The 16,253-nt window shown below is 45.6% G+C and overlaps 1 protein-coding gene across 1 annotated transcript in view; it reads right to left on the bottom strand.

Annotated features, from left to right (window-relative positions):
• The window catches only part of ACSS2 (acyl-CoA synthetase short chain family member 2), a 107,719-nt gene that overhangs the window by 39,942 nt on the left and 51,524 nt on the right, over positions 1-16,253 (bottom strand). Inside the window, 3 exon segments of the mRNA XM_030212463.1 lie at positions 9,613-9,692; positions 9,695-9,718; positions 9,721-9,748. Coding sequence (XP_030068323.1) covers positions 9,613-9,692; positions 9,695-9,718; positions 9,721-9,748 — 132 coding nt within the window.

Below are 16,253 nucleotides of genomic sequence, written 5' to 3'. Positions count from 1 at the left end.
AATACAATCTGTAGTATCTGAATCAACAAAGGAGGTATGTGGTAGGACAAATGAACAAGGGTAAATGGGATAGAAAGGATAGGGATAGGTAAGGAAGTGGAGCGATGAAGAAGAGGTAGGGGAAGAATATGGAGGGTAAGAAGATTGGTAGGAGGTAATTTCTGAGTCATTGTTGTTAATGATTAGATGAACCGGTAAATGGATGGGTTGCTTATGTTTGCTTATGGTAGGTCAAGTCATTTGGGTAAATCTGTTTAAATAGATTACTACTATTTCACAAAGGTATTGAATAACGAGGGAAGGGTTTCCTTTATGCAGACGTTCTGTCCAATGTCAGTGTAAATGTGCCAACGTTGTCCTGTTCAGCACAGTGTTAGCTGCCAAGTTTATACAAAGCTAATTATGTTCAGTGGAAAATAAATCTGTTGCCTCAGGCTGCTTACTATGTGAATATTCTATCACTGTTTCATTATTGCTACCAAGTATTACATATTAAGGGCATTTGCTTTAAACTTTGCTTTAATTCATTTATCCAGTCCTTACATGCACATGGTTTTCCTTTTTAAACCCAAACGGTAGTTGAACAATTAAGTATAAACTGTTGTTGTTTCTGACTTCATTTGTTTTGGAGCTTTGGGTCCTGCTAATCTGTACATCTGTTGTCTTAAGAGTACAGAAGAAAATGATTTATGTTACTTTTACTAGAATTTTTACTGCTTGTAGAATCTGGCTTTCTTGGGGGAGGGTCAAAGTGACTGTGGCATGGCAAAGGCTGGGCAGGCCGGGAGCTGGGATGGATGAGATTACTTGCAGCAGGGACGGGTTAGATTTCTGTCCCCATGCAACTGTCTAGTATTGATCCTCTCTTAAAACCCAATCTTTTTGAGAAAGCTTTTGGTGTTCATCTGAGTGATGACAGGTGCCTGAAGGTCCTCCAACATCCACACATTTTTTTTTCTTTTTCTCTCTCTTGCCTATTGTAATTGTCGTTTGTTCCTTTTTCCTATTTTAACTCAATTTGATTTTAGTTGTTTACTGCTTTATCTTCTTCCAGAGGAAAGGCAGTATCCTATATAATAATTCTCACCACCAACGTTCTAATGTGGGACTGCCTGTGTCCGTGGCTCCTGGAGTTGCTGAGCTAGGCTCCGTAGCCAGGATGACGTCACTAACACTAACGTCAGTGTGCCGCTCCCTGCCACTTCGGAGCAAGTGGTAGGGAGCGGCGCATCAAAAAACTACAAGCACGGCACCACAGCACCTCCCCCCCCTCGGCGCATCACCCCCCCCCCACGGCGCATCAAATCCCATCGCCACCCACAGATGCCAGTAGTAACGCTGTCTGGTTGCTGCTGCTTCTCCTGTTGAGCAGCAGCGGCCGCTACAAAAAAAGAAAAGAAGCGATCAATGTTTTTAAACCCCAGCCCAAATCATTCGCAAATGCCCGAGTCTTACAACGCAGTCTCTGCAGCCGCTCCTCCTCTCGCCTGTCACTCACTCTCTCTCTCTTTCACACACACTCTCTCAAACATACAGACTCTGAGGAAAACCTTGCTAGCGCCCGTTTAATTTGTGTCAGAAACGGGCCTTTTTTACTAGTATTAAATAAAATGAACCATAAACCATATCTACGAAAATGAACCCTGCCTCACCTGGTTCTCAACCAACTGCTTTAACGTTTAGCCTTGTCCTCCACTCAAAAAACCTCCTTCAAAAAGGACCTGTGCTTCCTAAACATGTCCCGAGGACCCCTCCTAGCCAGTCAAGTTTCAGAATATGGACAATAGATTTGCAGACACAGCTCAGAATGCACTGCTTCCACTGCAATGCAAACGTTAATTCATGCACATTTACTGCAGAAATTCTGAAAAGCCAACTGGCTGGGAATCTACCAGGACAGGCTTGGGAACCTCTGATCCAGAACCAGAGGTCACAGCATGATGCTCTGGGAGGACAGGGGGTATATAAACTGCAGAGCAGAAAATCTGCACACAACTATGGAATGAATTACCAATCGCTATAAAAATAACACACGACTTGACAATCTTCCGAAAATTACTAAAGACTTACTTATTCATAAAGGCGTACAAAAAAGATTCCCCATAACGATCTGATTCCCAAATTATTCCAATTACAACTATTATGGAGCCCTCCTATTTGTTCATCTTAATTACATCCTCATGACTGAACTTTATATCTTGTCCTGATATCATTATCTTATGTTTATCTATCAATCCACTTCCAATCCTACATGATTTACTCATGCACTCTTATTTGTTTTTTTTTTTAACCATATTTTATTAAAGATTTTATGGAAATTTTACATCAATGTGGAAACATCACTGATCGAACAGACACATACGGAATAACTTACTATTAGAAAACATCCCACAACCAACTTTATCAACACAATATAATTCCTTCTTTACTATTATTCCATCATTCCCTCCCTCCCCTCCTCGCCCCCATTGCTATCCCCTCCCCCCCGGAGCCAGATTTTCTCACGTTTCTCCTCGTATGGGCCCCATGTTTTCTGAAACATCCCTAGCAAACCCTTCCTCATCGCAGTCAGTTTTGCCATTTGGTATATATATTCTACTTTATATCCCACTCTTTGCAAGGGTGGAGTTTCCCGTGTCTTCCAAGCCCTTGCCAGCTGCATTTTGGCCGCAGCAAATATCTGAACAATAAGCTTATGTTCTTGTACTCTAGTTTTTTGTGGGCGGGCATGCAATAGGCAGTATTCTATCTGGCGTGTATAGCCCCCTGTGCCCAGTTCATTGACTATAGCTATAATTTGTTCCCAAAAGGCACATACCTTGGGACACTCCCACCAGATGTGTAAAAAGGATCCCTGCCCCCCACATTCGCGCCAGCAGTCCTTAGATATCTTTGGATAGATCTTGTGGAGGCGTAGGGGCGTATAGTACCACCAAAACAATATCTTGTACCCACTTTCAATCATCGGCTGAGTGATTGATGAGCGCACCAGGAACCTGAAGCTATTAGCCCACCAGCCTGTAGGGAAATTCTTTTGTAACGTTTTCTCCCATCTGTCTGTATAAAAGTCAATCGGGGAGCCCATGAGCAAAAGAGCCTTATAGAGTCTAGTTATACATCCCTTCCCTCCTCCTACCCTTATCGCCCGCTCTAAGCCCGTCTCCGCCAGCTCCAGCTCATCCCTTGCTTTCCTCTGAATATAGTCTCTCACACAGTGGTAGTACACGAGGTCCCTGGGGGATAAGTCATATTCCTCCTTCACTATCTCAAAATCTTTTACCGCATTCTCATCCCATAACTGACCCAACCTATATAGCCCTTTGCGGGCCCACATTTGATAGGTCTTTTCCTCCGTCCCCAAAGAAAAACCCGGGGCATCACTTATAGCCGTTTGTAAGAAATATTGCCTCTCTGGGAACACTCTATTTCTAACTTGTAGCCACGTGTTAAGCAGATGAGCTAGTCCTACCGGCATCTTGCGAAGAGCTGTCAGGATCTGTTGTTTCGGTCCCCATAACACATTGCCTAAATATTTAGTGCCCATCCATGCCCTTTCCCAGTGGAGCCATTTCTTGTTATTACTGGGCTGCCATTCAGCCAAAATTTTTAATTGGGCTGCTTGATAGTATAGGAAAAAATCAGGGACACCCATCCCTCCTAATGCTGGGGGGTGGTGCATTGCTCTCCTACGGATTCTTGGTGGTTTCTTTTTCCAGATGTAGGCAAATACTTTTCTATGCAGTTGCTGGAAAAAGGAACGCGGAATAGGCACCGGTAAGGCCATGAACATGTATAATAACTTGGGTAGTATAATCATTTTTATTGCATTAATTCGACCCGACCATGACACTGTCCTGGCTTCCCATCTATCTAGTTCCAGAAATAGTTCTTTACTTTTTGGGGGTAGTTTGCCTGATATAGCTGATCTATTTTTGCTGTTATCTGCACTCCCAGATATCTAATAGAGTTTTGTGCCCATACAAATGGGTAACGCTGTTGTATCTCTCTCATATCATCCTGGTCTACTGACAGGTTTAGAATCTCAGATTTTGTCATATTATCTTGAATCCTGACATCCTCCCATATTGTTCAAATATCTCCATCACCTTCTGCAATGACAGCACCGGGTTCGAAACTGTCAATAAGATATCGTCTGCGAAAAGCATTATTTTCTGCTCACGGGAACCCCGAACCACCCCTCTAATATCAACCTGTTCTCTAATTTTCCTGGCCAGTGGTTCTATCGACAATGCAAACAGCAAGGGAGACAGAGCACACCCCTGTCTCGTGCCTCTATACAATTGGACCGGCTCGGTTAACCCCCCATTGATCTTAAGTAGGGCTAGAGGTTTATCATATATAAGATTTATCCACTTGTCAAATCTCTCACCCATGCCCATCCTCCCTATCAAAGACTGCAGGAAGGCCCAGTCCACCCGGTCAAAGGCCTTCTCTGCGTCTATCGACAGCAGCAGGGCTGGGCTCCCCTCCTCCTCAATCTGTTGGATCACATGCATCAGGGTTCTTATATTGTCACTGCCTTGACGTCCCTCAATAAACCCCGCTTGATCCTGATGGACCACACGAGGCATTATCCCTCCCAATCGATTGGCCAAAATTTTAGTAAAGATTTTGTAGTCATTATTTAGCAGGGATATGGGTCGGTACGACGCGCACTTCTGCGGGTCCTTCCCTGGCTTCAAGATCAGTACTACCTCTGCCACTCTCCAAGAGTATGGCAGTGAATGTTCCTCGTCGAAGGACCCAATCGCCCGCAGTAGCAGGGGGGCAAGCCATTTCTTAAACATCTTATAGAATCTGATTGGGAAGCCATCTGGGCCTGGAGCCTTATGTGTAGGCATCCCTGTTATCGCCTCTTCCACTTCTTCTATTGTTATTTGCGCTGAAATGTCATCCCGGTCCTTCTCTGAAACCCCCTGTAAGCCCAGGTCCTTTATATACTCTTCCTGCTCTTCCCTATTTGCAGTTTGCTCCCTCTCATAAAGCTGGCCATAGTATTCCCAAAAAGCGTGTTGTATAGCCCCTGTGGAGGTGCACATCTCTCCACCCTCCGACTTTATAGCAGCTATAGAGTTACGTTGTGCTCGTTTTTGCAGTTTACGGGCCAATAACCTGCTAGCCTTGTTCCCGAACTCAAAGTGCTCCTGCTGCGCTGCTTGTAACTGAGCTGCTATTTCCGCTAGTTGGGTCTCATTTAGTTGTCTACGTATTTGTTGTATCTGTCTCTCTCGCTCATTATCCCTGGGGTCTGCCTTATGTGCCTTTACCAGATTGTCTAGTTGCTGCCGCAGTGTGGCCTCTCCCTGTTTCCTTTCCTTATCTACATGAGATTGCAGCGCAATGATATGCCCTCGCACCACCGCTTTCATACCTTCCCATACACTCACCGGTCGTGCTTCTCCATTGTCATTCAACCGGATGTATTCCTCAATACATTTCTCCACTGCACTTGCATGCTGAGGGTCTAACAAAAGTGCTTCATTCATACGCCAATTCCTGTGGCCCCTCTTCTCTCTTATAAGGCTTAGCTCTATGCTGACCGAGCAGTGATCTGACCAGGAGCAAGGCTCAATCTTAGTCCTATAAATTTTGCCTCGAAAGGTTTCCTCCCCCAACCAGTAATCTATGCGTGAGTACGTTTTATGCTTAGGGGAGAAATATGTATAGTCCCTTTCAGTCCCATGGATTTCCCTCCACATATCCACAAGGCCCTCGCGGGCCATCCATTCATTCATTGCATCTCTATCCCTTTGGGCATAGCCTGCTGTCCCCCCTGAGTTATCTACGCTCGGATTTAAGGTGACATTAAAGTCGCCTCCAATCAATAGAAGGCCCTTTGCTCTCCTCCTAATTACTCCCTCTATTTCTTTTATGAACCCCCCTTGGTCTTCATTGGGAGCGTACACATTCATCAAAGTGTACTGCACATTTAGCATTGAGGCCACCAGAATCAAATACCTTCCCCCGGGGTCCCGTATCACTTCGTTCACACTCCATGGGCACGCACTGGAAAGCGCTATTAGGACCCCTTTGCTTTTGGTTCCTGCAATATTAGATGCATAGTATATTAGGGGATATCGTTTATGTTTGACCAATTTTTCATGCCCGCGCTTCAAGTGCGTCTCCTGGAGGAACACAACATCTGCCTTCAAACGCAGCATTTCTCTAAACATCTGGTTGCGTTTCTGCGGGGAGTTAAGCCCTCTCACATTCAACGTTACACAGTTAAGAGCCATGACATTTGCTTTTATATTGTTCGTACCTCCAGGCTTCCTCTGGCCTTCCCCACGGGGTCTCCCTTCGTTTGATTATATCATATCTGTCTGCTCCTCCCACCCTCCCCCTCCCCCTTTTCCCTCCCCTCCCCCCACCCCCTCCTCTTCATACATTTTAAGCACCCTTCTTCTTCTAGTTGCTAGGTGCTACCCGTGAAGGAAGTGGCTCCTCCACACCCTATTGTCGTTCTTTTCTAGCATTGATACATAACTTCAACTATATACATGTAAAATCAATACTTTAAGCATCTCAATCCCTCCCCCCCCACATCTCTATATACCCCTCTTTTGATACCACTCAATCATCTTTTCAGTCCTCTCAGCACGCCATGGGGGCTGTATTCTCCAATCGCTAAGATTGCTTGCTTCAGCCCCGGGAATCTCAAGTCAAACGGTTTGCTGATTGTTGTCTCTGCAGCCTGTTGCGTCCTGCTCGCTGCCATTTTGGCTGGGTGGCCCTCCCTCCCGAGTGGCCTCTTTTTCCTCCTGCACTTGGTGGGATCTCGGCCAGCCCCTCTGGGAACAGTTGCTGTGCCTCTGCTCTCGTTCGAATCTGCTGCATTTTGCCTTCTTTATAAAACACCAGTGCGAAAGGATGTCTCCATTTATAGCGTATGTCCATCTCTCGTAGCTTCGCTGTGACCGGTTTCAATTCAGCTCTCCGCTTAATGTCGCCGCTGCCAGATCTTGATATACCTCTATGCGGTGGGTGTCCCATTAAACTCTGTGCTTTTGCGAGCTGCTTGTAACACTTTCTCCTTCATCCCATATTCTCGAAAGCACACGATGATGTCTTTGGGCAGATTCTGTCTTGTCGGGCCCAGCGCCCTGTGTGCCCTTTCCAGTTTGATGTCCTCTGGGCTCACCTCGGTTCCATCCGTCAATAGTAGCGCACTAGCCACTTTTTGTATCACATTCTCAGCCTCACGGTAGGCAGGAGTCTCTGGTAGGCCTCGAAAACGGAGGTTGCAGCGCCTGCTCCTGTTTTCTAAGTCCTCAAGCTTGTCATTAATTTGTTGTTGCCCCAAACTAATATCAGAGATTTGCAATTCAACTGCTGTCAGAGCCTCCGTATGGTCTTCCATTCGCGTTTCTACTTCTTCTACTCTTTGGCCAATCTCCGCGATTTCTCCTCGCAAGCTGGCCCCCAGGTTCGTGAGTTCCTCCCGAACCACCTTCAGATCAGATCTTATTTCCTGCAGCCAGTCCCGTAACTCGGGTAGGATTTCTCCCAACCTATCTGTTTGTTCTTGAGAGGTGAATAGTTCTGGCGCCGTGTCTTGTGTGCACGCGGTCAGTGCCGGCTGTTCCGCCATTTTTTTTTTCTGCGTCGCACTGCCTTCAAACGCGAATTGCGTAAGATTTACCGCTCCTCCGTTCGCCTGCATCCTGAATTTTTCCTTACCACTATCTGGGTATCTCTGATAACTCTGTTGGCTATCAATTCGCCACCGTGGGGGAGAAGGAGATTGCTTTCTAGCCGCGGGTGCCTTGGAGCTCAGCGTTTAAGCAGCCATTCGCTTCGCTGACGTCACTTCCTCCCCATGCACTCTTATTTGTGACAATTGTAAAATTATTATTCCGTTAATATGATTGCTATGATATTCTTATGCTCCTATCTGTATCTTTATTCTGAAATTCTTATTCTACTAGTAAAAAAGGCCCGTTTCTGGAAGGAATGAAACGGGCGCTAGCAAGGTTTTCCTGGGAGTGTGTATGTTTGAGAGAGAGAGCCAGAGTGAATGTGCGGGTGTGTGACAAAGTGAGACTGTCTGTGTGACAAGTGTGTGTGTGTGAGAATGAGAGTGTGTGACAGGGCCCCCTCCCCTGTTCCTAATGCCCCTCACCCCGTTCCCTCCCCTCCTTTTCTTCCTCCTTCCCACACTTTGGGTTCCTTAAGGCTTTCAAAAGTCTATGTACCCCCGTGGCCCTAACGTCCAGTATCCGGATACCCCACCGCTTTCCTCCTCACCCCTCCCCCAAGATGTAATACTTTCACGTCCTTCATTTTTTAAAAAAAAGTGTCCTATCTACCCTGTGTACAAATGCCCGGCATTCAGATTGTGTTCCTCTCGTAAATTTTCATTTCTTTCATTCATTCAGAACTTCCCCCCCCTCCCCCCCCCGAACACTTTTGGTTCCTTCAGTCTTTTAAAACTCTCCTATTTACCCTGTGTGCTAATGGCCAGCATTCAGATTGTTCCCAAATGTTCATGTCTTTCAGTGGTTCAGAACTCCCCCCCTCCCCATTTAACACTTTCGGTTCTTCAGTCTTTTAAAACTCTCCTATTTACCCTGTGTGCTAATGGCCAGCATTCAGATTGTTCCCAAATGTTCATGTCTTTCAGTGGTTCAGAACTCCCCCCCTCCCCCATTTAAACACTTTCGGTTCCTTCAGTCTTTTAAAACTCTCCTATTTACCCTGTGTGCTAATGGCCAGCATTCAGATTGTTCCCAAATGTTCATGTCTTTCAGTGGTTCAGAACTCCCCCCCTCCCCCATTTAACACTTTCGGTTCCTTCAGGTCTTTTAAAACTCTCCTATTTACCCTGTGTGCTAATGGCCAGCATTCAGATTGTTCCCAAATGTTCATGTCTTTCAGTGGTTCAGAACTCCCCCCCCTCCCCCATTTAACACTTTCGGTTCCTTCAGTCTTTTAAAACTCTCCTATTTACCCTGTGTGCTAATGGCCAGCATTCAGATTGTTCCCAAATGTTCATGTCTTTCAGTGGTTCAGAACTCCCCCCTCCCCCATTTAACACTTTCGGTTCCTTCAGTCTTTTAAAACTCTCCTATCAACCCTGTGTCCTAATGGCCAGCACTCAGATTGTTTTGCTTTTGCCAAATGTCTGTCCACTGATGTCAGTGCGTGCTTGCTAGCAGACCACTATCCGGCAGGCACGGTCCCAAGCACATCCTGTTGGAGGTGAGAATTATTATATAGGATATGTGTATATGTCGTTTGTAACCATTTTGTAAGCCACATTGAGCCTGAAAATAGGTGGGGGAAAATGTGGGATACAAGTGCAGCAATAAATAAATCAATAAACATCTCTCTTCACTGAAAAAAATGGGTGGATGTATTGAATCGCTTTCCAGTAGGCCTATTCAAGAGAAATGAGGAGAAAGCCAAGAGTTAAATTGGAACCGCTGGTTGTTGCTTACCTTGCCGCACATTTTATGTGTTTATAACAGTTTCGCGTTGGATTTACGCTGCTCGTTCCATTACTGTATTATGACACATTGTGCTTTGTCAACTTTTTTTTTTTTTTACAATGGAACCTATAAGCATGCAACAGATATGAACCAAGACCACACCTTGGTTGCCGGTCGAGCCACTAGTGTACAAAAGGAAGAGTTCGTCCTCAGAATCGCACCATTCAGGATCGCATTCTTACTGGCATTTCTCATTAGGTCATGCACCAGATGTCAACATCTGCATTCCACATCGACTGCAACAAACAAGAGAAAAAAAAAATCATCACGGGGGTGGAATTTGGAGAGAAATGACTATGCTGGAGGCACAATCCAACATGTCTTATCTTACTGGAAGACATCATGACATTATTGGAGGTGAGAAGTTGCTACGGTAGGGAGAGAAAAACGGAAAGTACACAAACTCTTAATGGGCTGAAAGCAGGGGAATATTTCAGCAGCTTATTTTCCAGTAGAAATTAATGACATTACTACTAATCTTAAACCAGAGCAGGATAAAACTAAGATGGATAATAATAATAATTAATAATAATACATGCACATCCACTAAAGAAAAATTCCTTGCTCCACTGGTGCTAACCTCTTAAAGCAACCTAATCTAAAGCAAAAGCTAGTAAGAACAAGTTTTTAATAAACAAAGAAAAAAAAATACCCTGGAATACCCACACTGTTCCAGACCATGTCAGACTTCACAGCATGCCTAAACCAATATACACCCCTGGATTCTATACAGCATGACTTAAATTGCATGCCTCCATCCGGTCGTACTCTGCCGATAATTGCCATTAACAAGCAATTGACACTGTCATTAATTAGAATTTACACACAACTTTTTAAGCGTATTCTGTAACGTGATGTGTGTAAATTCTAAGTTGTGTAGCTGAAAAGGGGGCATGACCATGGGTGGGTCGTGGGCATTTTAAAAACCCTATGCACGTTAGAGAATACATCCATGTCTAACTTTACACGTGTTAGTCCCAATTTAATTAATTAGTGCCAATTGCATGTTAAAAAGTCAATTGCCTAAACTGCATGTGCAAATCAGAACGCACCTAATATTGCGCTCACGATTTTTGGCCATTTTTATAGAACCAATGGGAAAGTGAGAATAAACACTCAAGATCTGAGGGCCCCTTTACTAAAGCTTTGCGCAACCTACGTGTTAAGAAGCTTAATTATAAACCTACGGGCTTTTACAATTTAGCATATGCTAATTCTGTTAGTGCACGCTAAGCTTTAGCAAAAGGGCCCCAAAATGACTTGAGACTTCAATTTTTGTATTTCACTGCCAGAAATAATTCTACTGTTGTCACCTCAAACATCCCCCCTTAATTTCTCTTTCCAACCAAATCTGTAGTTTTTGGCAATCTTGTTTTGCTCAATCCTACTCGCATTCTGTTGGACCCCAGGAAGAGGAGTGTTAACTCTTAAAATCTAGGGTGAGGGATGCTAAGGGTGGACTCTCATGGTGGTGGGAACAGTCACTTGTGGTCCAATGGCCTCCCTGATGTCTTAGTACAAAGCATAAATGAAAAAGTCCAATCAAGATAAGTCATACATTAAAGTGATCAAGTAGGAAGGTATTAAACATCAAGCTGAATATCAGTCATAGGACCCTCAGATACGAGGTCTCATGGCATATTAGATTTTGAGCAAGACATGAAAGTATTATATGCTATGAAGGCTCATGTATGAAGGTCCCATGACCGTATTCAAAAGAGATCAAAGGAGGCTCAATTTGGTTGGCATACATCAGTGGTGGTGTTTCTTTCTAGGCAATTCACGACACAGTCAGTCTGACCTACAAGAGGGTTATTTTGAGGTTAGGACATCTTCCAGAACAATGTTCCATATGGAGTTCCTTGGGACACTAAAGTCTGCATGGACTGTCTGGTCTCTCTGTTGCCACAGGATCTCCTTCCCCTCCCTAGGGTTAGAAGGCTGACAAGACCCACCCCTCACTCTTCCCCATCCCGTAAGCCTCTCTAGGCGTACCTGGACATGTCCTGGTGGTCCAGGTAGGCCCATTTGCTCCTGCCCTTGGCGGTACCACAAGGCTGCTGCTAGAAGCGTCACACTAGCCATTTAAGGAGGCCAGACACCACGGGCAGAAGCAAATGGGTACCACTCTCCTGTTTCCCAGACCCCACTGGACCACCAGGACAAGGGGGGCTATGAGGAATGGGGATGGACTTGGTTGCTCCGTTTGACCCTGGGGATGAGGGGTGGGGAGAAATCAAAAGAGGGGCTCTCCTGTCTGTTTATATTCACTTTGAATATTTATTCATACTTGTGTGCCCAATTATCCAAAACAAATTTCGGTTCAATGTGGCTTACATTTAACAGTTGCTAGAGATTACATTGATTCTATTACATTTACAAGGTTGTACGATGCTGTGTTTTGGCAGTGGTTGGCAAGATAACTATTAGTGTATACGAAGGTTTCTTGAGAAGATGTGTCTTAGTTTCTTAAATGAAAAGATGCGCTATAGTTAGAGGTTGTGTTGTATTGTTGTTGTCCCCGAATGATTCCTGCATATTTTACTCATAGAATTTCCTGACGTGAATCTTGCCCTTGGTATATATTTTTTTAAGAGGAGACCCTGTTTTCCTAAGCAAAGCAGTTCACGAATGGGCCATCTTTTTCTGTAGCAGTCATTCACGCTCATAACTGATTTGTCGACACCAGCTCCACGTTTGCTGTTCAGTTATTCGAGCCCTTCCTCCACCTGCCAGCTCGCTCTCTCTCTCTAGCTCCTGGCCAATAGTTCTGGCTTGTTTTACCCTGTTCCAGCCTTGTGACCTGCCAGTGGGACTCCAGTGTTCAGCCTGCAGCCAAGCTCCTGATCTGCACGTCTGTCAGCCTAAGTACAACTTCTGAACCAAGGGCTTTTTGCAGCCCAAGTGCTCACGCAGAGGGCTCGGCCCCCCACTCCAAACCCTATGGAACACCTTAAAGGCTGATAAGCTGGCAATGGAACATCCTTCACCGTTAAGCAAGTTTTGTAATAATCCCAATCCCAATTGTTTAGCCAACCTATGGCTCTTTATAGTCCTAGGTGATGTAACCATATTCTATATGCGATTGTACTGGGGGTTTCTTTTGTTATTATTTATTGGGATTATTAACCATCTTTACGAAGAGATTACTCCCAGGCAGGTGTACAGCAGTATTGTCTGACATAAAGCTTACATTTTGTTAACAGCAAAATATACCTCGCTCTGGGTTTGTCGCTAATAAAGTTCAACGGAGTAGCTGCTGCCTCATGCAGAGCACCCCAGTCCTTCTTGATATCTGATATTCCCCCAACCTTAAAACCATGGACAAGTCTAAGCAACTTTCCGCAAATCCTTGAAGACACATCTCTTCAACAGAGCCTACAAAAAGAACCTCTAAAGACACAATCACCACACAACCCACCCACACACCACTAACCTCCTACATCACCCTATTTAACACCCCCTTCTCTTTCTTCAAATATCTTCGCCCTACCACCAACTAGATCTATATCCTCTCATGAATATGTCATAATAACACTCTGTAAGCCACATTGAGCCTGCAATAGGTGGGATAATTGGGGTCACAAATGTAATAAATAAATAAATAATAAATCGTCACTCCTCTGCAGGTACCGCAGCCTTTTAGAAGCTGACATATGAACACTGCTAACCTCTGCAGTTTTGCATCCTCCGCTCTTTGGCGATCTAAAGTCGTACAGCTGTGCAAACATTCAAGTACCCTTTATCATTTTCTTCCGCCTTGGTTTTACTTGCCATCATCTCCGTTACAAGGCTACTCCAGGCAGCTACTACCCTGTCATGTTTCCTCTCAACCTTCCTACCTGCAGCTTTATAATTCCATAGTTCCTGAAAAGTTTCACCCTATCTAGATCAGGTTTACATGTCCAGTCCTCTAGCAAAATTGTTTATACATATGGCACCATCAACTGCAGCAAGTTCCTGTGAAATGATTTTACAAAGAGAAGGAAGGGATCCCCAGAAGCTTAGGCGGTGGTGGGAGGCAGGGCTGGTGGTTGGGAGGCGGGGATAGTGCTGGGCAGACTTATACGGTCTATGCTGGGGCTGGTGGTTGGGAGGCGGGGATAGTGCTGGGCAGACTTACACGGTCTGGCCGGAGCCGGGTGGTGGGAGGCAGGATAGTGCTGGGCAGACTTATACGGTCTATGCTGGGGCTGGTGGTTGGGAGGCGGGGATATGCTGGGCAGACTTACACGTTCTATGCGGGGGCTGGTGGTTGGGAGGCGGGGATAGTGCTGGGCAGACTTACACGGTCTGTGCCGGAGCCGGTGTGGGAGGCAGGAATAGTGCTGGCAGACTTATACGGTCTATGCTGGGGCTGGTGGTTGGGAGGCGGGGGATAGTGCTGGGCAGACTTATACGGTCTATGCTGGGGCTGGTGGTTTGGGAGGCGGGGATAGTGCTGGGCAGACTTATACTGGTCTATGCTTGGGGCTGGTGGTTGGGAGGCGGGGATAGTGCTGGGCAGACTTACCGGTCTGTGCCAGGAGCCGGTGGTGGGAGGCAGGAATAGTGCTGGGCAGACTTATACGGTCTAATGCTGGGGCTGGTGGTTGGGAGGCGGGATAGAGTGCTGGGCAGACTTACACGGTCTATGCTGGGGCTGGTGGTTGGGAGGCGGGGATAGTGCTGGGCAGACTTACACGGTCTGTGCCAGAGCCGGTGGTGGGAGGCGGGGATAGTTGCTAGGGCAGACTTACAACGGTCTGTGCCAGAGCCGGTGGTGGGAGGCAGGGATAGTGCTGGGCAGACTTATACGGTCTGTGCCAGAGCCGATGGTGGGAGGTGGGACTGGTGGTTTGGAGGCGGGGATAGTGCTGGGCAGACTTATACGGTCTGTGCCAGAACCGGTGGTGGGAGGCGGGGCTGGTGGTTGGGAGGCGGGATAGTGCTGGGCAGACTTACAGTCTGTGCCAGAGCCGGTGGTGGGAGGCGGGGCTGGTGGTTGGGAGGCGGGGATAGTGCTGGGCAGACTTACAGTCTGTGCCAGAGCCGGGGATGGGAGGCAGGGATAGTGCTGGGCAGACTTATATGGTCTGTGCCAGAGCCGGTGGTGGGAGGCGGGGCTGGTGTTTGGGAGGCGAGGATAGTGCTGGGCAGACTTATACGGTCTGTGCCCTGAAAAAGACAGGTACAAATCAAGGTAAGGTATACACAAAAAATGGCACATGTGAGTTTATCTTGTTGGGCAGACTGGGTGGACCGTGCAGGTCTTTTTCTGCCGTCATCTACTATGTTACTATGAGAAAAGCAAAGTTGTTATACAAACAACTAAACTGAGATATAAGAAGTGCCCCGTCTATAATCACTGCCAGATTTAGAGCTTCTGATCTGTTTATACCAAATTGCATATCTCTCTCTAGCCATCTACACCTCACTATCTCCACTTTGTGAGAGAAATACCTCTCTGTATCTAACTGCTTCCTATACAACGCAACTTTTAAAATTGGACATTAAAAAAAAAAACAAAAAGCAAAACTTTACAACGAAAGGAGGAGGAAAAAGCCAACAGCCAATCTTTTAGAATCACAGCGCAACAGTGAGCTCTACCACTACCATGCAACTAGAATTAGTGTTAACACTTGCTGACAAGGAGACAGACCTGTCGAAAGGTGCTTTTTAGGTCAGAATGTCACACGTGAAGAAGTGAGACAAAGCAACAATTGGAGGTAAATACCTGAGGATGAAGTTTCCTTGCTTTCTCTCTCTTTACTTCCTGTCAAAAATCCACAAAGAGAGCGTCTGTTTAGAAAACTCGAGTTTTAGTCAGGGATGCGGCAAACAGTTCGAGTGGCTGTGAGCTGTGTGCGTTATTTCTATCCATCTCTCTCTATACAGAGAGGCAATTTCTGAACTATGTTCAAAGTCTTAGACCTAATTTTCAAAATTCGATTTTTTGAAAACTATCCATGAATCCTAGGAATCTGTGTTTTCAGCAAAATTACTATGGAAAAATAACATGTGAAGAGCTGAATAGACAATGCATGCAAGTTTTATTATCCAATTCTGTTCCACCCCTCTTCCAAGAATGCCTCCCCTCGGTCTTACTAAAAATGCATAAGCTATAGTACTCAATGTGTACTTTTGGCTAGGTTTAAAGAGCAATTTTCAGACAACCTTTGAAAAATTTCCTCAGGTGAGGCAATTGTAAGTAGCCCTGCATAGTCTCCAGTACTTATTATCACATATATATCTTATAGCTGGCTTTGAAAAGGAAATTATACATCGCAGTGCAGGAGTGGCCTAATGGTTAGTGCTGCAGCCTTTGATCCTGGCAACCTGGGTTTGATTCCCATCAGCTCCTCACTTAACCCTCCATTGCCCCAGGTACGAAAGATTGTGAGCCCTATAGGGACAGATAAAGTACCTGCATATAATGTGTATAGCAACTGTGTAAGTCTAGTAGCACTATAGAAATAATAGTAGCAGGCAGTAGTACTTTGAAAATGAGCTAGTGTAAGTAAGTTAAAAGCATCTGGAGGCATGAAATTGCATGCATACATTTCAAAATACCAAGTACACAAAGCAAGCTTATTTTCGAAAGAGAAGGGCGCCCATCTTTCGACACAAATCGCAAGATGGGCGTCCTTCTCTCAGGGTCGCCCAAATCGGCATAATCGAAAGCCGATTTTGGGCATCCTCAACTGCTTTCCGTTGCGGGGACGACCAAAGTTCACGGGGGGTTGTTGGAGGCGTAGTGAA

The sequence above is a fragment of the Microcaecilia unicolor genome, chromosome 8 (assembly GCF_901765095.1).
Source record: "Microcaecilia unicolor chromosome 8, aMicUni1.1, whole genome shotgun sequence".
NCBI lineage: Eukaryota > Metazoa > Chordata > Amphibia > Gymnophiona > Siphonopidae > Microcaecilia > Microcaecilia unicolor.
The sequence above is the reverse complement of the archived record's forward strand: the minus strand, read 5'-3'. Positions and strand labels throughout refer to the sequence as shown.